Genomic DNA, 21,869 nt, shown 5'->3' on the forward strand with positions numbered 1-21,869 from the left:
CATACAACACAGTGTATATAATCAATATTTTATTGAAACATGAATACCTCTATTACAGGGTCTTTTGAATATTTCTCCAATATTGGTAAAACTTCTTTATTTCCTATAGCCCCAAGAGCTTCTCCTGTATAAGAAAAGTTAAATTTAGTGTTATCTGTCTTTAAAGTTTTCAATTTCTGTCATAATGGCAACAGTGAACTAATGCCATGAACATGACATGGACTAGAACACGACAGTATATAATATATTTTATTGTGTTTGATCTATGTTATGATATTATTGGACTGATGTGATGTTCCAGGATATTTTTAGGTAATTCAGTGGTAGGTTTGCATGTGTTATAATTGCTATGTTGCACCATGCCTTTCATCTGTCTAGACAGAAATGTTGTTCAGTCGTCTCCATCTTAATAAAAAATTCAGTTAAGTAACCAATGGTCACTGCAATGGACTGATTTTCTTCTTTTGATAATTTTAAAGAGAAAAACAGATACAAATTTATCATCTTCTTCAATTACTGATGTAATATTTTTTTGTTTTACCTTCATCATTAGCAAGTTTTAAAAAAAATAAAGCATGTGTATCTGAAATAAAAAAACATCCGACTACTATACCACTATCTATCGTGTTAACTTAAGTACCTGCTTCATGACGAACCATTGGTTCCTGTGATTTATCTTCGAGAACTTTAACCAACGTTGGAATAGCATAAGAATCTTGCATCTGTCCTAAACAGTACGCTAGTTCGTGTTTCAGCAATGCAGATTCATCGCAAAATGATTGCGCAATCAAATCTATTGCATCGTGTCCGCCGAGATTTTTGAGGGTAAATAGAGCTCTAAAACGTTCTTTTAGTGGCTGTGAACTATCATTCAAAACTTTTCCTATAACTTCTTTGTCTGACACCGACATTTTACTGAATAAATATATCAAAACCGTGAAAATGTAATGAATTTGTGCTTCAACAATAATTTTGTTTACAACATGCTTCAAGCGTACCTTAAAACCTGTCTAAAATACGTATTATTTCCGGATAAATTTTAAAATTCGTCCCATTAACAGCTCGCCACATAATGACACGCACTACGTTTATGACGATTTGCTATGCACAAGTGACTATTTTCCCAGCTTTATATTAATTCTCCTTTTTAAAATAATTTGTTAAGAAAGGAAGAGATAATTTTAGCTCTACTATACGAAGTATATGGAGAGCTGTCCTACTCGCCTCGGTGTCTGCGTTAAAGTTTTGGTGCAGTAAAATATTTTTCACTATGTATATGTTAGTGTTCATCCGTGCTGTTCTACAGAAATAAGAAACTTCAACGGGAGTGATCCATCTTATGTCAACTGCGGTGTGCCACATTTTGCATCGTCGGATACCTACGGCCGAACCATTTACATTTTTTAATGCGTTTATTTAAGATCGCCGCCGGAAAGCCCAAGTACACTCAAGTTGGGCATTCCTAGAGCGCCCCGCCGAGATTTTTCGTCGATTTTTTTCTAGCTTTAATTGGTGGAGGAAGACCCCAGGTGCCCCACCAGGCATTTTTTCAGGCACGAGCGGGCACCTGGGTAGAACCACCGACCTTCCGTAAGCCAGCTGGATGGCTTCCTCACATGAAAGATTTCGACCCGAGTGAGGATTGAATCTACAGCGTTGAGGGACCTGTGATCTCAAGTCAGCGACCTAAACCACTCGGCAATGGAGGCCCCCTGCATTTACATTTATCAGTTATGTCATGTTAGATGTTAATCAACCATGTGTATCCGACGATGACATTGAGTTGTTAACACTCTGCTGGTCATTTAGTTTGTTTACACTGTACTGGTCACACTTTTGCCCCAATTGTCACACAACATCGTAAGAATATGTGTGACAGGTTTTGCTCATGTTTGAACATGGATCACCTTGGTTGAAAATCAGAAGTAGATCACAGTAGCCAAAAAATAGAAAAAATGTTTTAGCTCAATATTGTAAATGGTTCATCTAAAGTTAAGCCTGATTATGGAAAAAAACTTGTTAACTTGCTGTCCAATATAAATTAATTTCTTGGAAAGGTTGTATATGAAGACTATATGTAACAATTAATGAATAATGAAACTATTACAGTACATTTGAATTGTTTTGATTATAGTTTTCATTTTTATTAATAAACGATAAAGTAATGCATTTGAAAATTAATGTGTAGAGATGAATAACAAAACACACCAGAATATATGTATTAATGCATCAAAGTTCAGTACATAGATCTGTAACATGACAAGCTATACAAAAGGATGTACTATAATTTGGTAATTAAGTCTTGTAGGATAATTTGAATTGACTTTGTATAGAGTTCAAGCCAGGTCATAGTCCAACTAATTAGACTTGTCAAAGAGACACCGAGATAATTTTGGACGGGCGCTGTCTTTTTCCAAGTCCAACCACGAACTGCATTTTTATGCACGGACGCTTCCCAATTAGAAGTTGTTGGGAGCGAAAACTAAAAAAGTTTCAAAGAAACGGTCATTTTATGCAAGGTTCCAAATTATCATACTTCAAAGTCGAACAGAAGTCTAAATATTCCACTTTAATTTTTTAATCGTTGAAAATTATTGAAAGCGGCCATATTTGAAAGCGGTGTCATGGTAAAATTGTAAATTCCATGGTGTAACACAGATATCGGCGGCAATCGATTGTATTTGCCAAGCTTTATTATACAATTTGTTTATGTTATTTGTAGGAATTATTGCAGGAATAACTCTTTTATTCACACACAAATATTTCAGCATTAAAAAGAGAATGTGGAAAGGAAATTCTGATAACCTTACTAAGAAATTAAATAGTTTATGATGTCCGATGTCAGATCATACTGCATTTAAGTCTGTTTAAATTGTCAAATTAGATATTATTAAGTTGGATTTTTTAAACATCTGTGATCATTAGGTGAAATTTCTGAACTACCTTTTTATTTTATAGCCCTGCCATGATTTCCCACATACGAAAATACAATGTAATTGTAGGTACATCTTAATGAATTATAATTATACTATACATGATGAAGCAAAGAAGAATTTCAATTTATATTACACTCCATATCAATTTCTAGTTGTTTTATCTTTAAAAGAAATTGAGGACGGTTGTGTAGGGGAAGAAGTTCAAAACAACCAAAATAACCTTAAAATTCTGAAGAAAAAAATCTTAAAATTTCAAACTATAAAATGGAATTTCAGACAGTCCTCAGTAGAATACAAATGTCGCACAGATATGACGGGTTTATGATAAAAACGCAGCAAGCGGAAAACTAGTGACCGTTATTTAGACGTTGAATAGCATAACAATGTAAGACAGATGGGAGAAATGTTAGAACGACTGTCGCAAAAAGACACCAAAACCTCTGATAAATTTAAAATTCCATGTTATCTAGTTCCCGCTTTTCATTGAACGGCACCTCGAATGTGTCACATTGAAAGTTCCATGATTACCGCCGTATTATGTACACATCTGTGGATGTTGATTAAAAATTTCAACATTATTATGTTTAAGTTATCAATTCTGTTTAAACCGGCGAAAGGGAGCACTTGCACCTATCAGAGCCGTCTTTGGCACTCATGTGTATTTATGTTTCGATTTTGCAGTTTCAGGCGTTTTTGGTGGGTTTTTTTTTTTGGAGGGTGGATACATGTATGTGGATAAGTTTTTTCTGGTTTCTGTTTAATTTACATTTCTTTGCTTGCTTGCCGAACCTTGTATTGATAATCATTATCTGTTACGGTTCGGAATACATGTATACAATATGATAAGCAAGATGAACAAGGAAAGGCGACGTTCAATGAACGCACCCCCACACGACCCAGGAAAAGAACCATTAGCAAGGAACCCAGGAGGATCCTAAATTAAAACGGGACAGGGCGCAAGGGAGAGCACGGTCAGGCTTATCACTAAAATGTAACCGAGAAGGAAATCAAAGAAAATAAATAAATGAATGATTAATAGGACCACTAAGTTAACGGGCACAGGGGAAGGGGATAGGAAATTCGGGGAAGGGGGAGGGGCGAAATAAAGAAATAAAACTAGGGGCAAAGGGAAGATACTTACCAAAGACGAGAAAACAACAAGGGACACAAACAAAAGTGTCACCAAAACAGTATGAAACAACAAGACATACACCTTATACATTTATAAGTCTCTTAATCTGTTCATTTGAAAATTCAATTTGAAAATTTATTAAAAAATAATGAATAGATTTGTTTCCCCGATATTTTTGCAAGTTAATCTTCCTCCGTTACCCACACTTACCTGCTAGACACACTGGTAGGTACTACCAGCTTTCACGGAATCGATTTTTTACGATGACGTCATAACTTGTCCGCCAAAGGTAGTGTAGACAGTACAAATTTGAAATAAATCGCATGTATGCGTTAAGACAGGTACAATCTAATATTTTTTGTGGAGAAGTTAGTACTAAAATTTATATTCTATTAATTTTTAGAGGACATTGAAGTTACTTTCAGGTTAAAGCAGTAAAAATCAGTCCAAACTATCGATAGTGTTGCCGGTAGATTTTCCGTGCGTAAAAATGACAGTTAAAATTAGGCGTAACGGTTTGACAGAAAGAAAAGAAAAGTCTGTAAAATGGGTCAAACCGTTCACGCCGAATTAATTAGCCTACCTTGTCTCATAAATAACTTTGGAAGAAAAAAGCCTTGGTGTGAGTCACTTGTTAGGGACATTGACCTTGGTCAGAAAATGACCCCTATTGTTTTTGAGGTCAGTAGCTTAAAATCAACTTGGCCTTGATGACAAAAATGGATTATATTATCAAGCAATGTATACTTCAGTACTTTCAGTGCTTTGATTCAATGTGATATCGGTATCGTAACGTACCGGTCATTGACCGAGATGACGGATTTTAGAGATATATTATTCTTCCGGGTACGAAAACAAACTGACGAACGGAAGCCGAAACTTAGTAAGTTACAGCGTAAAATCAATTGCTGAAAAAAGTTTGCAAGTTGATATTTGCAATTAATTGCATGACTGGTCAAATGAAATGAGTTTACCAGTTTGATCTTGAATAATATTTTGAGCAGGCAGAGATCGATATTTCGGTCTATTCGTCCCCTAGTTAACTCGTAACTACTTTCTCAATCAGATGGATATTATACATTCAAAATTTCAAATAACAGTCAGTTGATTAGTTTTTTTCTCAATTTTTTTCATCTTTACTGTATACATAATATATAGGTATCAGTCTAGTGCAATGATAGTGCAGTTCAAATTACCTACTGTCAGATTGACATGGCCACAAAATCGACTGGTCTCCAAGGAAACAAGACATCTAATCCCCAAACACTTCATCTCTCTATATTTAAATCCAGGCTATTGACCTTTTCGAAACCTAGCTAAACTCTGTTTTCCCGTACGTTTCGGATTTAGCTCTGGGGAATTACACATAATAAGGGGGCAGGGGACATATTCGAATGATGGCCCCGGTCAAATTTTTTAATAACTCAGACATGGTGTTTTGAAGGTACTGATAACTTCTGATATTTCTCTGTCATAGTAATTCTTTCTTGTTTGTGTGTAGGAAATGAGATATATTTTTGGGTTTTTACCAGAAACTAAGCATTTTGGTAGCTTTTTATGTATTTCTGACTCTCCGAATGGAGGTGAAAAAGTTAAAAATCAGGCTTTGACAGTTGGCGCCAAACAAGTAAGAAATTTCAGATAAATTTTGTGAAAAATCTAAACATATGACAGACACTTTATTTGTCATTTCTGAAAATGCCATAGCGTGCACTGCGTGTTACTGATATTTTTAAAGGAATCGGGCGGATTCTGGAGTATGCTGCACCTTCATGAAGATTGCCTATATTGGTATATTTTAGGTGTGATTTTGGCTGGGTGGGGGTAAATATAAATTGCTGTCAGTCATTTTTTGAAGGAGCAATGCATGCAAACTATTATTTTCTTCAATGTATGTCATATATCATTGAATAATGCTGTGCAACTGGTTATCTGCCTGTGAAACAGATTTTGAAATATTTGGAATTGTGTTTCTGGTCACACTGAAATACAAAATTTTTCATTTTTAGGTCCCCTGCCCCCTTAAGGAAATTTTCAAATTTATAAAATGTGTTGGAATTGACCCAAATGTGCCCATAAACATTCCTTCTACATTTGTTAGTCAAAATTGGATGTGATTGGTAGGATTTTTCAAGTTATGTAGAGTAAGTAGACTGTCAAGTCAAGGGAGGTAATAAAAATTTGGAATTTTGGCAAACACTGTACTTCACAGAATGTGCACATTTCTCCAGATTTAACAGTTTTATATTGTGCAAATTGACATAATAATGCATAATTGAGCACTTTTAATTGTTACAAATGTACATAATGTCATATAAGTCAAAAGTGGTATCTTTACTGCATTTTTAGGTGTATGCCAGAATAAATGGGGTCTGGTTTCCTGTGAAATTCATTTTGGGACATTAAATGTGGCTGTAACATTGTTTTTCTTGCTATAATCTCCTTCCAAAAGACTTTAAATACTCTGAAAATACTTTATGGTATTTAAATGAAGGTGGAATACAGAAAAATAACCATCTCACAGGTTCCTGGCACTTGATATTAAGTAAATCATATAACAGGCATGGTCATTGTACTAGTTACTTCCCCTGAAATAGGGTCTTTTTTAAATATTTGATTAAATACAAAGTAACCGCAGTATTCACTTTTCGAAGTTAACGTTTAATGCGAAATACTCCATATTTTAAGAAAATAAAAGGAAACGCTTTAATGCGGATCACATAAAAAATCTTAAGGGGGCAGGGGACATATTCGAATGATGGCCCCGGTCAAATTTTTTAATAACTCAGACATGGTGTTTTGAAGGTACTGATAACTTCTGATATTTCTCTGTCATAGTAATTCTTTCTTGTTTGTGTGTAGGAAATGAGATATATTTTTGGGTTTTTACCCGAAACTAAGCATTTTGGTAGCTTTTTATGTATTTCTGACTCTCCGAATGGAGGTGAAAAAGTTAAAAATCAGGCTTTGACAGTTGGCGCCAAACAAGTAAGAAATTTCAGATAAATTTTGTGAAAAATCTAAACGTATGACAGACACTTTATTTGTCATTTCTGAAAATGCCATAGCGTGCACTGCGTGTTACTGATATTTTTAAAGGAATCGGGCGGATTCTGGAGTATGCTGCACCTTCATGAAGATTGCCTATATTGGTATATTTTAGGTGTGATTTTGGCTGGGTGGGGGTAAATATAAATTGCTGTCAGTCATTTTTTGAAGGAGCAATGCATGCAAACTATTATTTTCTTCAATGTATGTCATATATCATTGAATAATGCTGTGCAACTGGTTATCTGCCTGTGAAACAGATTTTGAAATATTTGGAATTGTGTTTCTGGTCACACTGAAATACAAAATTTTTCATTTTTAGGTCCCCTGCCCCCTAATTCACGAATTCGAAAACCTAGCTAAACGCCGTTTTCCGGTACTTTCTGTACATAGCTCTGGGGAATTCACCTAATGGAGTGTCATAGCGAACTCGATGTTTTCGGCCTTTTTTAAAATTAAATTGAAATAAAAGAAAATAATTAAATATCATTGTATGAATAATTCCATACAAAAAATAAAGTAAATATACAAGTTTACGCAGAAAATAACTTTATTTATTATGGAGGATTCCACTACGTCTGTTTGAATTTTATTGATTTTCATTATAAATAATTTTTTTTTTTTTGAATTATTTGCAATAGATATTAAAGGAATATTGATAATTTTCAAAAACATCAATTTTATCACCTTAAACGCTTAAATAATATTAGAAAAATAGAAATATCACGTAACTGTGTTATGTACCTCATTTGGTGTAATTCCCCAGAGCTAAAACGGTAACATACCGGAAAACGGTGTTTAGCTAGGTTTTCGAAAAGGTCAATGAAGTACATAACACTCTAACATGATATTTCTGTTTTTCTATCATTATTTTACTGTATAAGGTGGAAAAACTTGATGTATTTGAAAATGATTAATGTTCCTTTAATATCTATTGCAAATTTTTCAAAAAATAAATTGTTTATAATGAAAATCAATAAAATTTAAACAGACGTAGAGGAATTTTCCGTAATAAATAAGGTTATTTTCTGCGTAAACTTGTGTATTTACTTTGTTTTTTGTATGGAATTATTCATACAATGATATTTAATTATTTTCTTATAAAGAAATAATTGTTTTTTTTCAATTTAATTTAAAAAAAGGCCGAAAACATCGAGTTGGCTATTACACTCCATTAGGTGAATTCCCCAGAGCTATGTACAGAAGGTACCGGAAAACGGCGTTTAGCCAGGTTTTCGAATTCGTGAATTTAACCCTTTCCCTCTTGAGCATATTGTGAAAAATGGCTGTTTTCATTGAAAAGCCTCCTGTTACAAATTCAAACTGCTATGAAACTATGAAAAATGCTTCAATACTAATCAAACTTTTCATAAATGCTGACTGGACCATTGCCTTTGTAACAAGATGCTCAGTCTTAAATTTCCTGTTACCATGGCAAGGACGGGACATCTCAAAATTGCCAAAAATCACTATTTTGCGTGGATTTTTTCCATCAAAATTGATGTCAAAGTGCTGCAACATCTCAATGGATTGAGATAGAGTAAAAGGCTTTTCAGCATTGGTGACACATTACCTTATGATCGACCTGGGGTCATTTTTAGCCTCTCACAAGTCTAAAATTTTCTTGGCGATGAGGGGGACTACCCCTCCCCCCCTTCAAACCCCCCAAACAGAAGGGGGCACGTCCCCTAGCAACATTTCCCAAACGAAAAACAGTGTTTGGGGCCTAAATAGTGTATTTTTCACTGTTTGAGGCCTCAAAAAGGGTGGGGGGTCGAAAAGGCGTCAAAACACGTCTATATGATGACAGGGTGGTCGTTGTCTGTGAAAATTCTAAAATGCACCCATTTGACCCGTCATATAATTACCTCACGTGTCATTTTTGACCTGTGATAATTTACGATAGATGTAAGGAAACTTACCTGTATGTGAATCAATATGTGCTGAAACAAGAATTTCGTATCAACAAGGCAATTAGCACCGCCTATCAGTATAATAGGCATTACAAATTATCTGCATGAAAGTGGTTTAAGCCAATCACTGATGGGTTCACTCGCAGTTTGCATCTGAAATCATAGCGAGAAATAGAACTGACTGTTGCCCGCTAGTTAATATACGTCATATGATGTGTAAATAATAATTTTCATTAATTGGTAAAGTTTAGTAATTATGTACGCATGCATGCCAATACGTCACACTTTCGCATGAAGATTGAACTGCGGAAATTGTAATTTTACTGATTAGTAGGAAAGGCTTTTGAAGTATTTTTTTTTGCGGGTGGCTAATTTTAGCCTACCATTATGGTCTGGATCCATACTGGTCGCAAATGCACTACATTGGTTTTGTCAACACACGGCTCATTTATGCATTTTAAACAATTTAGAGTTGTACTAATGATCTGAAATGTTGTGTAGCATAAAATCATTACAAAGCAACTTCTCAACCAATTGAATTCCCAGATAGTATGAGAAAGTACAAAATGTATCTGGTTCATACAGAGGTTAAGGATCATTATTTATAAATATAACAATCTTCATACTTTTTACAGTGATGTTGTTTTCTTTGTTAATAGTATTTTTTTCTGTAAAGGGATAAAAAATACTACATGATATGTTATGTAAATTGCATCCATACCTTAGTATTGATACTGCTGTTCAGTGGTGTTTTAGTGCTGTTCAGTGTACAGTCGTTAAGATCTCAGTCTTTTCCTTTTCTGTAAGACGTGTAAGTAAATGATGTAAATCAGTTTTGGACGGATTTAAACACTTTGTCCATCATAACATGATTACAGTTCAAATATAATTTTCATTTATTCTGTTTTCATATTTTATAGTGTAAATTGAATTAAAGTATTTTATATTGTTTCAGGTCATGGTGATCCATAAAGTAATTAAGAGGCTTCCCCAAGCCAAGGGCAGACATTCCTATTTTCCATGAACCATTTTTGGGGTTTTGACCTTTTCATAACCGTGGCAACTATTCTAAGCTTATTTAAAACGGATAAGGGTGCATGAATCAGGGCCCAACTGTTTGGTTGTGTTATCCATGGCAAGGTCATAAAATTTCGCAGATTTTAAATCATACAATGACCATGGATTCCCAAGTTGCTTTCCATCATATGATAATGTTTTCTGCATTTTGCAGCGCATTTTTCTAAAAAATCTGAATTTCCCTTAACTGTTTTTTCATAGACAGGGGGCTGGTATTTGGATTAGGTAGTAAAATTTATCCCTATTCTATGTACCACCTGTTTTAGTTACACGATCTGTTAAAGTTTTCCATGTACAGTATTCTATCCATTTTTGTTTGCTTTTTGGAATTTATTCAAAAACCAATTTTCCCCGTCCGTATCCTTTTACACGCAAGATCTGGCAGCTGTCATCGGTTGTGTCTATATATTCCTGGCTGATTATACCTATTGCACATAGAATGTACCTATATTATGTGCGGCAGGAACGTCCAGCAGACGGCACAGCTCGCTGGGACCAGAGTCTCGAGGACCACACAACGCAAATGATCTGGTTTTTTACAGCTGGGTTCTTTTTTGGATCTGATATACCTCAGCGATTTTTCCCAGGGAAATTTGATTTCCTTTTTCACAGTCATCAGATTTTTCATGTGTGCATCATGTTCATGAATTTAAAGCAGATTGACGGAATGTACACGGATATACACGAGCATCTAGAGAGCATTAAGAAGTTTGAAGACACGCCCACTTTATGGAACACGTTTGGAGCCGTGTTCTTTGCGATCATTGTCAATGCTTTTGTTATTTATATTTTTCATCATGTTGCAAAAGAAAGAATTCGTAGGGAATCAATGGAAAAAATGAACGGTCATTAACATAATAGAGTAGTCTGTTTGACTTCAGGAATAGCTTGATTTTTTCGCTTGTATGGGTGAAGAAAAGTTAAACTTAAATGATAAAGCAAAAATATATGTTTTGAATTTACTTAACACTTAAAAAAACCTTATATTTTCCATTGGTTGAAGTTTTCAATGCTTTTTACATAAATTAAGAAATCCCTATAATGTTTTATTACTTGTAGTGATGACTTAAGTAAAGTAAAATATGTATTTTCATATCAGGTAAAAGGTGTACCAATCTGTAGGTTTTTGCTCATTTACACAGACTGTAAATTTAAGATTGATAAGCTTCCAGGAAAAATCTGACAGTTTATGATGTTTTATAGTGTAATGTAAACAACAATTTAAATTTTATGAACCAGTGCTTTTAATGATGATGTTATTCTAGCTCTACTTTGAATACAAGTTAGTAATTATGATGACGTAAGTGTGATTTACTTGTTTGTTCATGAAAGCTGAAAGGATATGAACTGTGAAATGTTTTATCAAAAGTTTTGACACCCAACTGGCATGTTTTTTTTGCTGGATGTGTTATATATGTATATTGAATGATGATTTCTTCAGTCGTCACATATTGTATTTAATGTTAATGTTGGTACATTTTGTACTTAAAGTGTCACTTATGCGTTTAGTGTTTATACCGGTACTTTAGGTGTCACATATGTATTTAATGTTAATGTTTGATGTGTCACATATGTATTTAATATTTATTAGTTCATGTCTCACATATGTATCAAGTATTGTTTTTTATGTGTGACATATGAAGCAAATGTTGATCACATGATAGGTGACATATTTAGCAAATGTTGATCACATGATGGGTGACATATGTAGCAAATGTTGATCACATGATGGGTGACATATGTAGCAAATGTTGATCACATGATATGACACATACAAATGTATGTAGCAAATGCTTATCACATGATGTGTCACATGTGTAGCAAATGTTGATCACATGATGTCACATACAAATGTATGTAGCAAATGTTGATCACATGATGTGTCACATATATAGCAAATGTTCATCACATGATGTGGCACATATGTAGCAAATGTTGATCACATGATGTGTCACATATATGAACATGTTTATGAGTGTTAAACTTAAAGAAGACAAGAGTTTGTGTGTGAAAATCAAAACTTGTGCAATATTCTTTTAATTCAGTGAAATTTCAAACAAAGCAACAGTAATTGTTGGAATAGTTTTGTATGAAATATGTATAGATGCTTTATCACAAATTGTTTTTCTACATTTTGTACCACCAAGTTTGATTTATTTTCACATTTTTACCGTACATGTACATGCATGCTGGTATGTACTGGAGAAGATCATAAACACTAATATATATAAACAGCAATTTTAGATATACGGAGATTTGCACAGAGATTTGTACTTGTGCATAGCAAAATGAATCATAAATATCTAGTTATTAATTTAATTATATGTTGTTAAAGTCAAGATTCAAAAGTTTATTGTATAATCAGGTCACCAGCTCATACATATATTACAGACTACATATAATGTACAATCATGTGCAGCAATAGCATAATACTATATTTTGTCAAGTAACTAAACAATAAAGACATAGTCTGCAATACAATATCAATTTAAATTGGTATCCTAGTCTTACATGTAAGTTAGAAATTTTATTCTTTCTTTTGTTAAAGTAATAAGTACATTTTTTATGTACTTAAGCAGAATGTATGTGATAACTATTGTATTTAGTTTATTTAGACCAATATTAAAGCAGGCTTCAGCTTTTTTAAAGGTTAAATATGTTATTTTTAGATAAATCATTTCATATAATAGTCTAATCAAAAGAATTAAGACGGGAAAAGCAATTTGCCGACGATACCCCTTGATACCTCAAATCTACTGGTCTTTTTTCTCTATTTAAATTAGTAAAGCAGACAATTTGTTTCCTGATCTTCTATTTTTAATGTTATAAATAAATAGCTCTGGGAATGCTGTTTTGAGGAATGCTTAACAGTGTTATTTCACTTTTCCAAGATAAAATTACTAAAATACTTAGTTTGAAACAACATAGAATTGTTTGTCCATGTTCAAACAGAAAATAAAAGAAGCTTATATGTAATCTCACTGTTTATAGATCAGCTATTCTACTTAGTTAATGCTTTTTTTTATTCAGATAACATTATTATATATTTCAGAGCAATAATATAACTAGTTTTAGGCATTTGCCCATCGGTAAAATTAATTATACTACTAGATATCACAGATGGTTGATTTTTAGATATAGATTTATAACATTTAATTGTTAATGATACACCTTTGAAATAATAAACAACATAACAAAGAGTTTAAAGAGGCTAGAGGGAGTTTTTGTAAGCTGTCATGCTAAAATCTAGAGCCTACATTTGTGGATAAAACATAGTTCTGGACATTGCTACATATACATGGATGTATTTTAAATGGACTTGTCCACATACAGTTCATCTTTCTTAGTATGTTTTGAATGAATAGAGAACTGGGCAGATCATGTGCTGGATGATTATTGGTCCTCACAGATGAAATAGAAAGAACTGGTTTAAAGGGTTTAGTGAATAGAAGTATGATCTTGACCCCTAAATAACATATTCTTTACCTTTAAAGGGACTCCACTGTTTTTTTGTGTTTTTTTTACATGACAGGACGGAAAATACTTTCCCAAGATTTGTGTACTAATTGATTTATGTCTTATCCAATAACTTGTGTGCAATTTTTCAGCTCATTCCCCTATTTTTCCAGAATAATCATTTTTATTGTGAACAATTTTTGGCCTCAGTAGAGTTACTTTAACATCAAATTGTCAAAATTTAGAAATTTTTGGATTTTTTATTTATAAGCAGATATAGGCCAGTAGCATTATTATTTTCACCTATCGTTTAATTGGCACACAGTCGGACGGTCATGTACAGGTTACATGACTGACTAAGTGGGTAAAATGTGTGCTGTAACTGAAACTGTGTATGAGTGTGGATTGATGTGTTGTTTTTTTTTTTGCAGTTTTTTTGTACAAATTTAGACTGTAGCTTGTTTTATATTGTATTAATGTTGTAAACATATATATACATTATTTACATGGTACATGACTTCTTGCCTAGACAACAGCTGAAAATTTTTGAATTTTTTACCTTTTTTTTTTTACTTATTTTCTTCTCATATTGATTGCTGATACTGATTTTATAATGAAATTGTAAAATTGTTTTTGTTATATTGTTTATTTTATTTGTTTGTTATAGCTGATACATGCATATTAAGTTATTTGTTTGTTTCTATAGTTTTCAATTATTATTTTATATATAACTCAAGTCTGGCTGAGCCAGAAGTACAAATGTACCTCCACCTTTTTTTTATTGTATTGCATACAGTATACAGTGTATATTGGTAGATCTCATGTATACCACTATTATCCCCCACCCCCACCCACTACATAAGATGTTGAGGGCTGTACTGGAAATCACTTTGTTTGCTCTATAAATCTTTTCCTCATTGTATGATTTTCCTTCAAACTTGGCTCATATGTTCACCGCAGCAAGGCGATGTGTAGGAACTATGCCACCACTTTGTTGCCTCAAGGTCAAGGTTACACTTGAAGGTCAACTGTCAGACAGTTTCATGTCTATGTAAACCCAAACATTATGGATTTTTTTTCTTCAAACTTTGCTGAATTGTTCCACAACAAGGTAATGTGCAGAACTCTTCCCACCAATATATTGCTTCAAGATCAAGGTCAAATGTCAGACAATTTGGTACCAACTTTAAACTTGACACACTTGTTCACCTAAACAAGGTGATTTGTAGGACCCATGGTGCTGTGCAGGCTCAAAGACAAGGTTTCTTTTAGTAGTTATACTCTAGAAATTATAATGTGATGTTTGTACTGATATGATATATTTCAGTACTGGCTGCTGCTGTGAAAAAAATATTTATTTACTGCTGTGATGTACTAATATATGACTGTTTTAATCTGAACTTGTTTGCTGATTCTTAATACTTCTGACTTTTATGATATGATTGTTAGATTTATTTTTGAATTTAAAACTCTAATTGACTTTTGTGTATTTACACCAGATAAATTTGTAAGTTATTTTTTGTTTTGTTTCATATTTTATATTAGATACATGTTTGGGAGTAGTGATTAAACAAAAGTAAAAGTCTTCTAATTTAATTCAATTAAGTTAAGGGCATCTGAAAGTTTTTTTGTTTTTTTTTTGTTTAGTTTTTTTTAAAAATATGAATAGTTTTAAATCTAACTTGCTCTCAATAAAATTTATACAACTTTCATCCATGTAGTGAATGGGAAAGGAAAAGCATTTTTTTATGCCCTTTGTGTTTTTTTTACGGCTGAAACTTTGGTTTTTACAAATACATTATACAATAATGATTATGCTTTATGATATTACAGAGTTCAGCAAGTATATAACCATTTTTTTTTTTTTTTTTTTTAGCTGAGTAAATTAAATCGTTTCTCTTTTAAGGATGACGGCACTCCAGACTTCTTTTGTTATAAAATTATTGTGGTTAAGTTTAAGTTTATTTATTTTCTTATGGTAAAATTTATTGACAGATGCTCTTGATTACTTGTTACTATAGAAATAATGTGAATTTTTAAATAATGAAAAATATATGTATCTTTTTATATTTATCTAGAAATCCAGTAAACATGATATTGTGCTATTTCTTGGAAACAGAGTTAAAACTTAGATAATAATTATAAATGTTAGATTATAGTTATAAATGTTAAGTTGCAAATGATTGATTTCAGCCTGTATGTTTTTCTTTCATAGAATAATAGTATACTTATTTTATTTGCCACTCTTAAATACCAAAGAATACCATCTGTCTGATAATAAGTACATGTATTTACATGAGCAAAAGTAAAGGTGAAAGCAGAAATCAGATTTATGTCTTATTCAATCAAACTTTCAGTAAGACAGCTTCTAAAACAAATTATTCTAAAAATTCTTTTTATCTGAAATGTCAGAGTAACAGTAGTTAGAAAATTGGCTGAAATGAAATTGACCTAAATGAACAGCACTGTAAAAAGGTCAAGGTGACTGGAATAATTTGCTGAAATGAGATTGACCTAAATGAACTGAAGGGTAAAAGGTCAAAGTGACTAGAATAATTTGCTGAAGGTTTTTATCTCTCTCTCTCTGACAGACTATCCAGGTTTAATTATGTAATTCAGTATTTTTAATCAGACTTTTTTGTTATTTCTTTTCTTTTTTTTGTAGCATGTATTGCATACTTTTTAAGCTCACCTGGGTACAAAATTCTCAGAGCTGAGCTTTTGAGATAGCATGATGACCACCGTGTGAGTTATTAACAAAATATCCTTATCCATCCGAATTTTCAAAAAAAAATGTTCCCGCCCAAATGAAGTCCACTGAACTTCTACATTGAAGAATTATTAACTAAGCAATTGGTCTTAGGTGAGCGATTTAGGGTAATCATGGCCATCTTGTTTTATATATTATTTATTCAAACAAATATTAAGTTATTCGAATTAAGTGATAGTTTTTTTTTAGTATATAACATTTGTTACTTTTCTACATGTATTTTCTAATTTGTTATCAAGTTTGTAATATTGTTTAATCAAAGTGCTGCAGCACTGAATGCGACGGACATGCAACCGGAGAGACATTAAGGTTTCTTTTAAACAAAAACAAAACACAAAATATATAACAGAGAAAATTTGTTCCGTACAAGATCGAGATTTGTAGAGCAATTTATTGTGTCCCAAACTGATATAATTCAGATTTTCTACTTTCAAGCACTTAAATACAGAATGAAATTCATGCCTAAAAACTCTGGTCAAACTTGTAAATCAGTGTCCTTATCGATTTATTCTAAGAAATGATATGTAAATAGATAAAAAAACTGTCAACGAAATATTTCTAAAATAAATCCAGGCAAATAAACTTCAAACATAATACATTATACATTTGAGAATGCTGTTTAGAATTGCTTCGTGTTATATCATAGTGGGCATATAGACAATAAAATATAAGTCATTTGTATTTTTATTTCTCTTGGATAATGTCTCATTAAAAAAAAATTTGGTTAAAATCATCAGCAATTAATAGTGATTTTTTTAGATTTTTTTTTTTATTTACAAGGTAAAGATGTAGAGGCCAGAGCACATCGTTTTTATTTTAATTTAAATGTCACTTAAGCACTACAGTGTTTAGTTGTCCTTTTCAATATTTCACACTAAATTCCATTTTCAACTTGTTTGCTTCTTACAATTGTATAGAATTTCTAAAAGTATTGCATGTAATCCGCTGGTTTATAATGTGTACTCCCTCATCGCCTGTCCAAAAATCAGAACAGGTAAAGCAGAATCTATTTTTAGAATAGCGAAGGTTAATTCATATCATGACCTAGAAAAATATGTAAACAAACCACAAGAATCGGAAGTAGAAATGATATTATAACTTCCTTACCATGAAAGACTACATGGCGGTAAAGTTTTGAAAAAACTCTCTTCTTACATGCATTTTCAAAAATAGATATTTATACTAACTATTGTACTGCATCTAATATATTAATAACTGCTGAATATTCAGCTAAACCCGCGGTATGAGTCACGAAAATAGTTCTTCTTTTATTAATGCGCGAGTTATCCTAGAGAGACGAAAAACTTTTGATTTGTTAATAATAATGTTTTGTATAATGTAGAAATATTTATTTCCTACTAATAATGTCTTGGAACTCAGAGGTTACACCTTTATTGTAGTATAATTTGCTGTCCTACTTTTTCGACAGCGGTAAATCGTTTCAGCAGTAATTTGCATATTGCGCAATAATACTACGGGACTACAACGTTTTTATCAATAATATACGTTCATATTTTAACTTGGATGACTTAATTTGAAATTTAAAAGGCTAAATATGGAAGACATTAAGATATCCAGACAAAGTATGGGAGTTTTGAAGGATCAAATTCATGTACTATTTCTTGGGCTGTTAATCGGTTTAGGACACATTGCGCGAGTGTAGCCAACGAAATCCCATGTGTAGATGACTTAGCTCTGAACGCGCCTGAGGGCGCGTCCGTCGCAAAAATGTGTTAACTTTGTGCACATAATTAATGGTTATTGTGAAATTAAATACAGAAAATGATGAATGGTTTTGTTTCATTAAATTACCCATGTTTAGCAATTTTGGTCAATGTGGAGAATCAACTGGCGATAGCGAAATGAGTTGATAATTGAACAGGACATGGTTGTTTCTACTGTAAGATAAGTAATGTTGTACAATTAGCACAACAATGCCATTTAATAATCAACATTTGCACTTACAGTAGAAATATCAATGCTTTAGACATTAATGACCGAACATTGCTAGATGTACACGGGTCATATTTATTTGGAAAAAAAACATTGCATATTCCATGGCCGGATGGTTTAAGTCTCTAACTTCGAACCACTTGCCCCTCGCTGCTTTTGAATCAAAACCCGCGGGAGAATTTGGATTCTTTCAAGTGAGGAAACTCTCCAGCTAGCTTACGAAAGGTCAGTTGTACTACATAGATGCCCGCTAGTGTCTGCAATACTACACAGAGAGTCAAAGAGACACCTGAGGTCTTCCTCCTCCACCAAACATGTCAAAGCGCCGCATTACCTATATTTGTGCAAAGCATTGATTCGTTTAAATCCCAACCAGCCAAACCGAATTGTATTTCATTACGAAAGGCGAAAGAACAGTTAATAAAGAAGGTTCTGTACTGTTTTGAAAGTTCCTTGATTAGTGCACATCTAAATTATTAGATATTGACTGAGAAATACATTAATTAAATAGATGAACCATGTAGCAATTAATAAAACTTTCAATACTATTTGTTCAAAAAACACTTGAACAGTGGAATGGATAGCGCTAGAACTCAAACGGGATGCTGTTTGGGTTGAAGGGCAAACATCGTACCTATAATTAAGCTATGACATGCACTTCCCATTATCCTATTATCAATATCATCGGCAAATGATCATAATACTAGAGAGTTATTGAATAACATACAATTACCTTGTACTTCAAACTGAAGTATAAAACATCATCCCTCAAAATAACAATGCTGGACAGTGAGTTATAAACTGCCATCAACAAAATAACAATGCTGGACAGTGAGTTATAAACTGTCATCGACAAAATAACAATGCTGGACAGTGAGTTATAAACTGTCATCAACAAAATAACAATGCTGGACAGTGAGTTATAAACTGCCATCGACAAAATAATGCTGGACAGTGAATTATAAACTGCCATCAACAAAATAACAATGCTGGACAGTAAGTTATAATCTGTCATCGACAAAATAACAATGCTGGACAGTGAATTATAAACTGCCATCAACAAAATAACAATGCAGCTGGACAGTGAGTTATAAACTGCCATCGTTAAAATAACAATGCTGGACAGTGAGTTATATTCTATGCTGGACAGTGAGCTATAAACTGCCATCGACAAAATAACAATGCTGGATAGTGAGTTATATACCATGCTGGACAGTGAGCTATAAACTGTCATCGACAAAATAACAATGCTGCTGGACAGTGAGTTATATACAGCCATCGACAAAATAACAGTGCTGGACAGTGAGTTATATACCATGCTGGACAGTGAGCTATAAACTGCCATCGACAAAATAACAATGCTGCTGGACAGTGAGTTATATACCGCCATTGGTGAAATAACAATACTGGACAGTGAGTTATATACCGCCACCGGTAAAAAAATACAATGCTGGACAGTGAGTTATATACCGCCATCGGTAAAAAAATACAATGCTGGACAGTGAGTTATATACCGCCACCGGTAAAAAAATACAATGCTGGACAGTGAGTTATATACCGCCATCGGTAAAAAAATACAATGCTGGACAGTGAGTTATATACCGCCACCGGTAAAAAAATACAATGCTGGACAGTGAGTTATATACCGCCATCGGTGAAATAACAATGCTGGAGAGCGGGTTATATACCGTCATCGACAAAATAACAATGCTGGACAGTGAGTTATATACCGCCATCGACAAAATAACAGTGCTGGACAGTGAGTTATAAACTGCCATCGACAAAATAACAATGCTGGACAGTGAGTTATAACCCACCATCGGCAAAATAACAATTTTGGACAGTGAGTTATAAACTGCCATCGACAAAATAACAATGCTTGATAGTGACTTATAAACTGCCATCGACAAAATAACAATGCTGGACAGTGAGTTATAAGCCGCCATCGACAAAATAACAATGTTGGACAGTGAGTTATGAACTGCCATCGGCAAAATAACAATGCTGGACAGTGAGTTATATACATGTACTGTCATCGATAAAATAACAATGATGGACAGTGAGTTATAAACTGTCATTGGCAAAATAACAATGCTGGACAATGAATTATAAACTGTCGTCGGCAAAATAACACCATGTGAAAATTAGGCTATGTACACTGTGTACATTGATGTTTCTATAATAATTAAATTGCACGTATGTATTTACTTTCTGTATAACTGTAATTTAACGCTTGAACACACTATAGGGTCAGTTCACGTATTGAAATAATACGCAGTTCCGTCCCATTTTTCGACCTTTTTAGCACTCGCCTTCAAGGAGGAACTATCCCGAGCTCAAAATAAGCATATATTATATGATGTCCCTTTAATGTGATATACAGTGTATTTCTTTAATCATATAAAACATACTTTTTTCCCGTAATTCTAAATAAATATTTCCACTTTGTCTAGATGCAGAAATAAGTCATCACCATGTATATAACGCCCATGGTCGCAACGGAGGGACTGGCAGCCAAATCAGAAACGGGACAGTTAGATAAATCTGACCCGGCGTTCTCACAAACAACAAAACATGACAGTTGTTGCCACTGAGCATTTTCTGCATGCCAACATGGATCGTTGTCGAGCCCTGGCGGAATACCGGGAGGTGCTTGTCGACGATATACGTGGTTAGAGACATCCCGACGGCGCCTGCCATTTTCACCATTCTTGACATCCTGCCCATGAAAGCAACTCAAAATATATGGGAAATCGAATGTTGCTCTATAAATGTATGGTCCAAGGTAAGTGTGACCATGGCAAACATCAAGCTCCGCAGACGTCCATGTTTTACCAGTAGCATCCATAGGACCATAGATTGGATATCCGTCTAAAGCAACACCGAGGAATATGTCCTCGTAAGGTTCCGTATATAAACAGCTTGGTATTCTATGATAGTGATATGTACCATCGGGTGATGGATGTCCCCAGCAGTTGTCAAGTGTCTCCGCACATTCTCCTTCTACGGCGTTCCACCCAAAACCTGTGTACGGATTGTAAAAGGCTGCTCCGCTGATACCGAGTCCTATGAAGAGAAGTGGCACATCCCTCACTTGCTGCAACAGTTGCCTCCAGTGGTAAGTTGTATGAATGGTTGACCATGATGGCGGTGTTCGGATTGTCGCCCCAACCGCCATCAAACGTGTGATTCGGGTAGCCATGATGTTCTATAGTTATAGTACTGTCACTTTCATGTTTTGTTATAGTAAAACCATTTGCTTGCAATACGCTAAGTTCCGCATCTGATAGAGCATTTTCAGCTGTAATTACAGAAAAAATTGCACAACATACTAGTGCTATATCGAGGACCTTGATTAATGACGTCATAATCTGAAATAATTTATAAAAATGCGTATTATTTTTTTTTATCATTATTATATACATGTACTTATAAATGAAATATTGAGAAATATTGATGAAATAAAATGGGTATTTTCATTTTCCGTATTTTCACTGTAATATTTTTTTTTTCACTGCAGTGAAACATATTTTCCGTATTTTCACTGGTGTCTTTTCTTTTAAATTTTGCCAGTACACAAAATT

The 21,869-nt window shown here is 33.6% G+C and overlaps 2 protein-coding genes across 2 annotated transcripts; both read right to left on the reverse strand.

Annotated features, from left to right (window-relative positions):
- Window positions 1-47: 47 nt before the first annotated feature.
- Window positions 48-1,037, reverse strand: LOC132747564 (deoxyhypusine hydroxylase-like; the record flags this gene model as incomplete). The annotated part of the gene is given in 2 exon segments (XM_060736979.1): window positions 48-124; window positions 641-1,037. Coding segments are annotated over 2 exon segments (348 nt in total), but the record flags the coding sequence as incomplete, so codon positions are not given.
- Window positions 1,038-20,667: 19,630 nt separating this feature from the next.
- LOC132747565 (uncharacterized) lies at window positions 20,668-21,651 on the reverse strand. The gene has a single exon (XM_060736980.1). The coding sequence runs from the start codon at window positions 21,485-21,487 to the stop codon at window positions 20,735-20,737; it is 753 nt and encodes a 250-aa protein (XP_060592963.1). The 5' UTR covers window positions 21,488-21,651; the 3' UTR covers window positions 20,668-20,734.
- Between the last annotated feature and the right edge of the window lie 218 nt (window positions 21,652-21,869).

This window comes from Ruditapes philippinarum, unplaced genomic scaffold (assembly GCF_026571515.1).
Source record: "Ruditapes philippinarum isolate M1 unplaced genomic scaffold, ASM2657151v2 ctg2624_1_1_1_1, whole genome shotgun sequence".
In the NCBI taxonomy this organism is placed as follows: domain Eukaryota; kingdom Metazoa; phylum Mollusca; class Bivalvia; order Venerida; family Veneridae; genus Ruditapes; species Ruditapes philippinarum.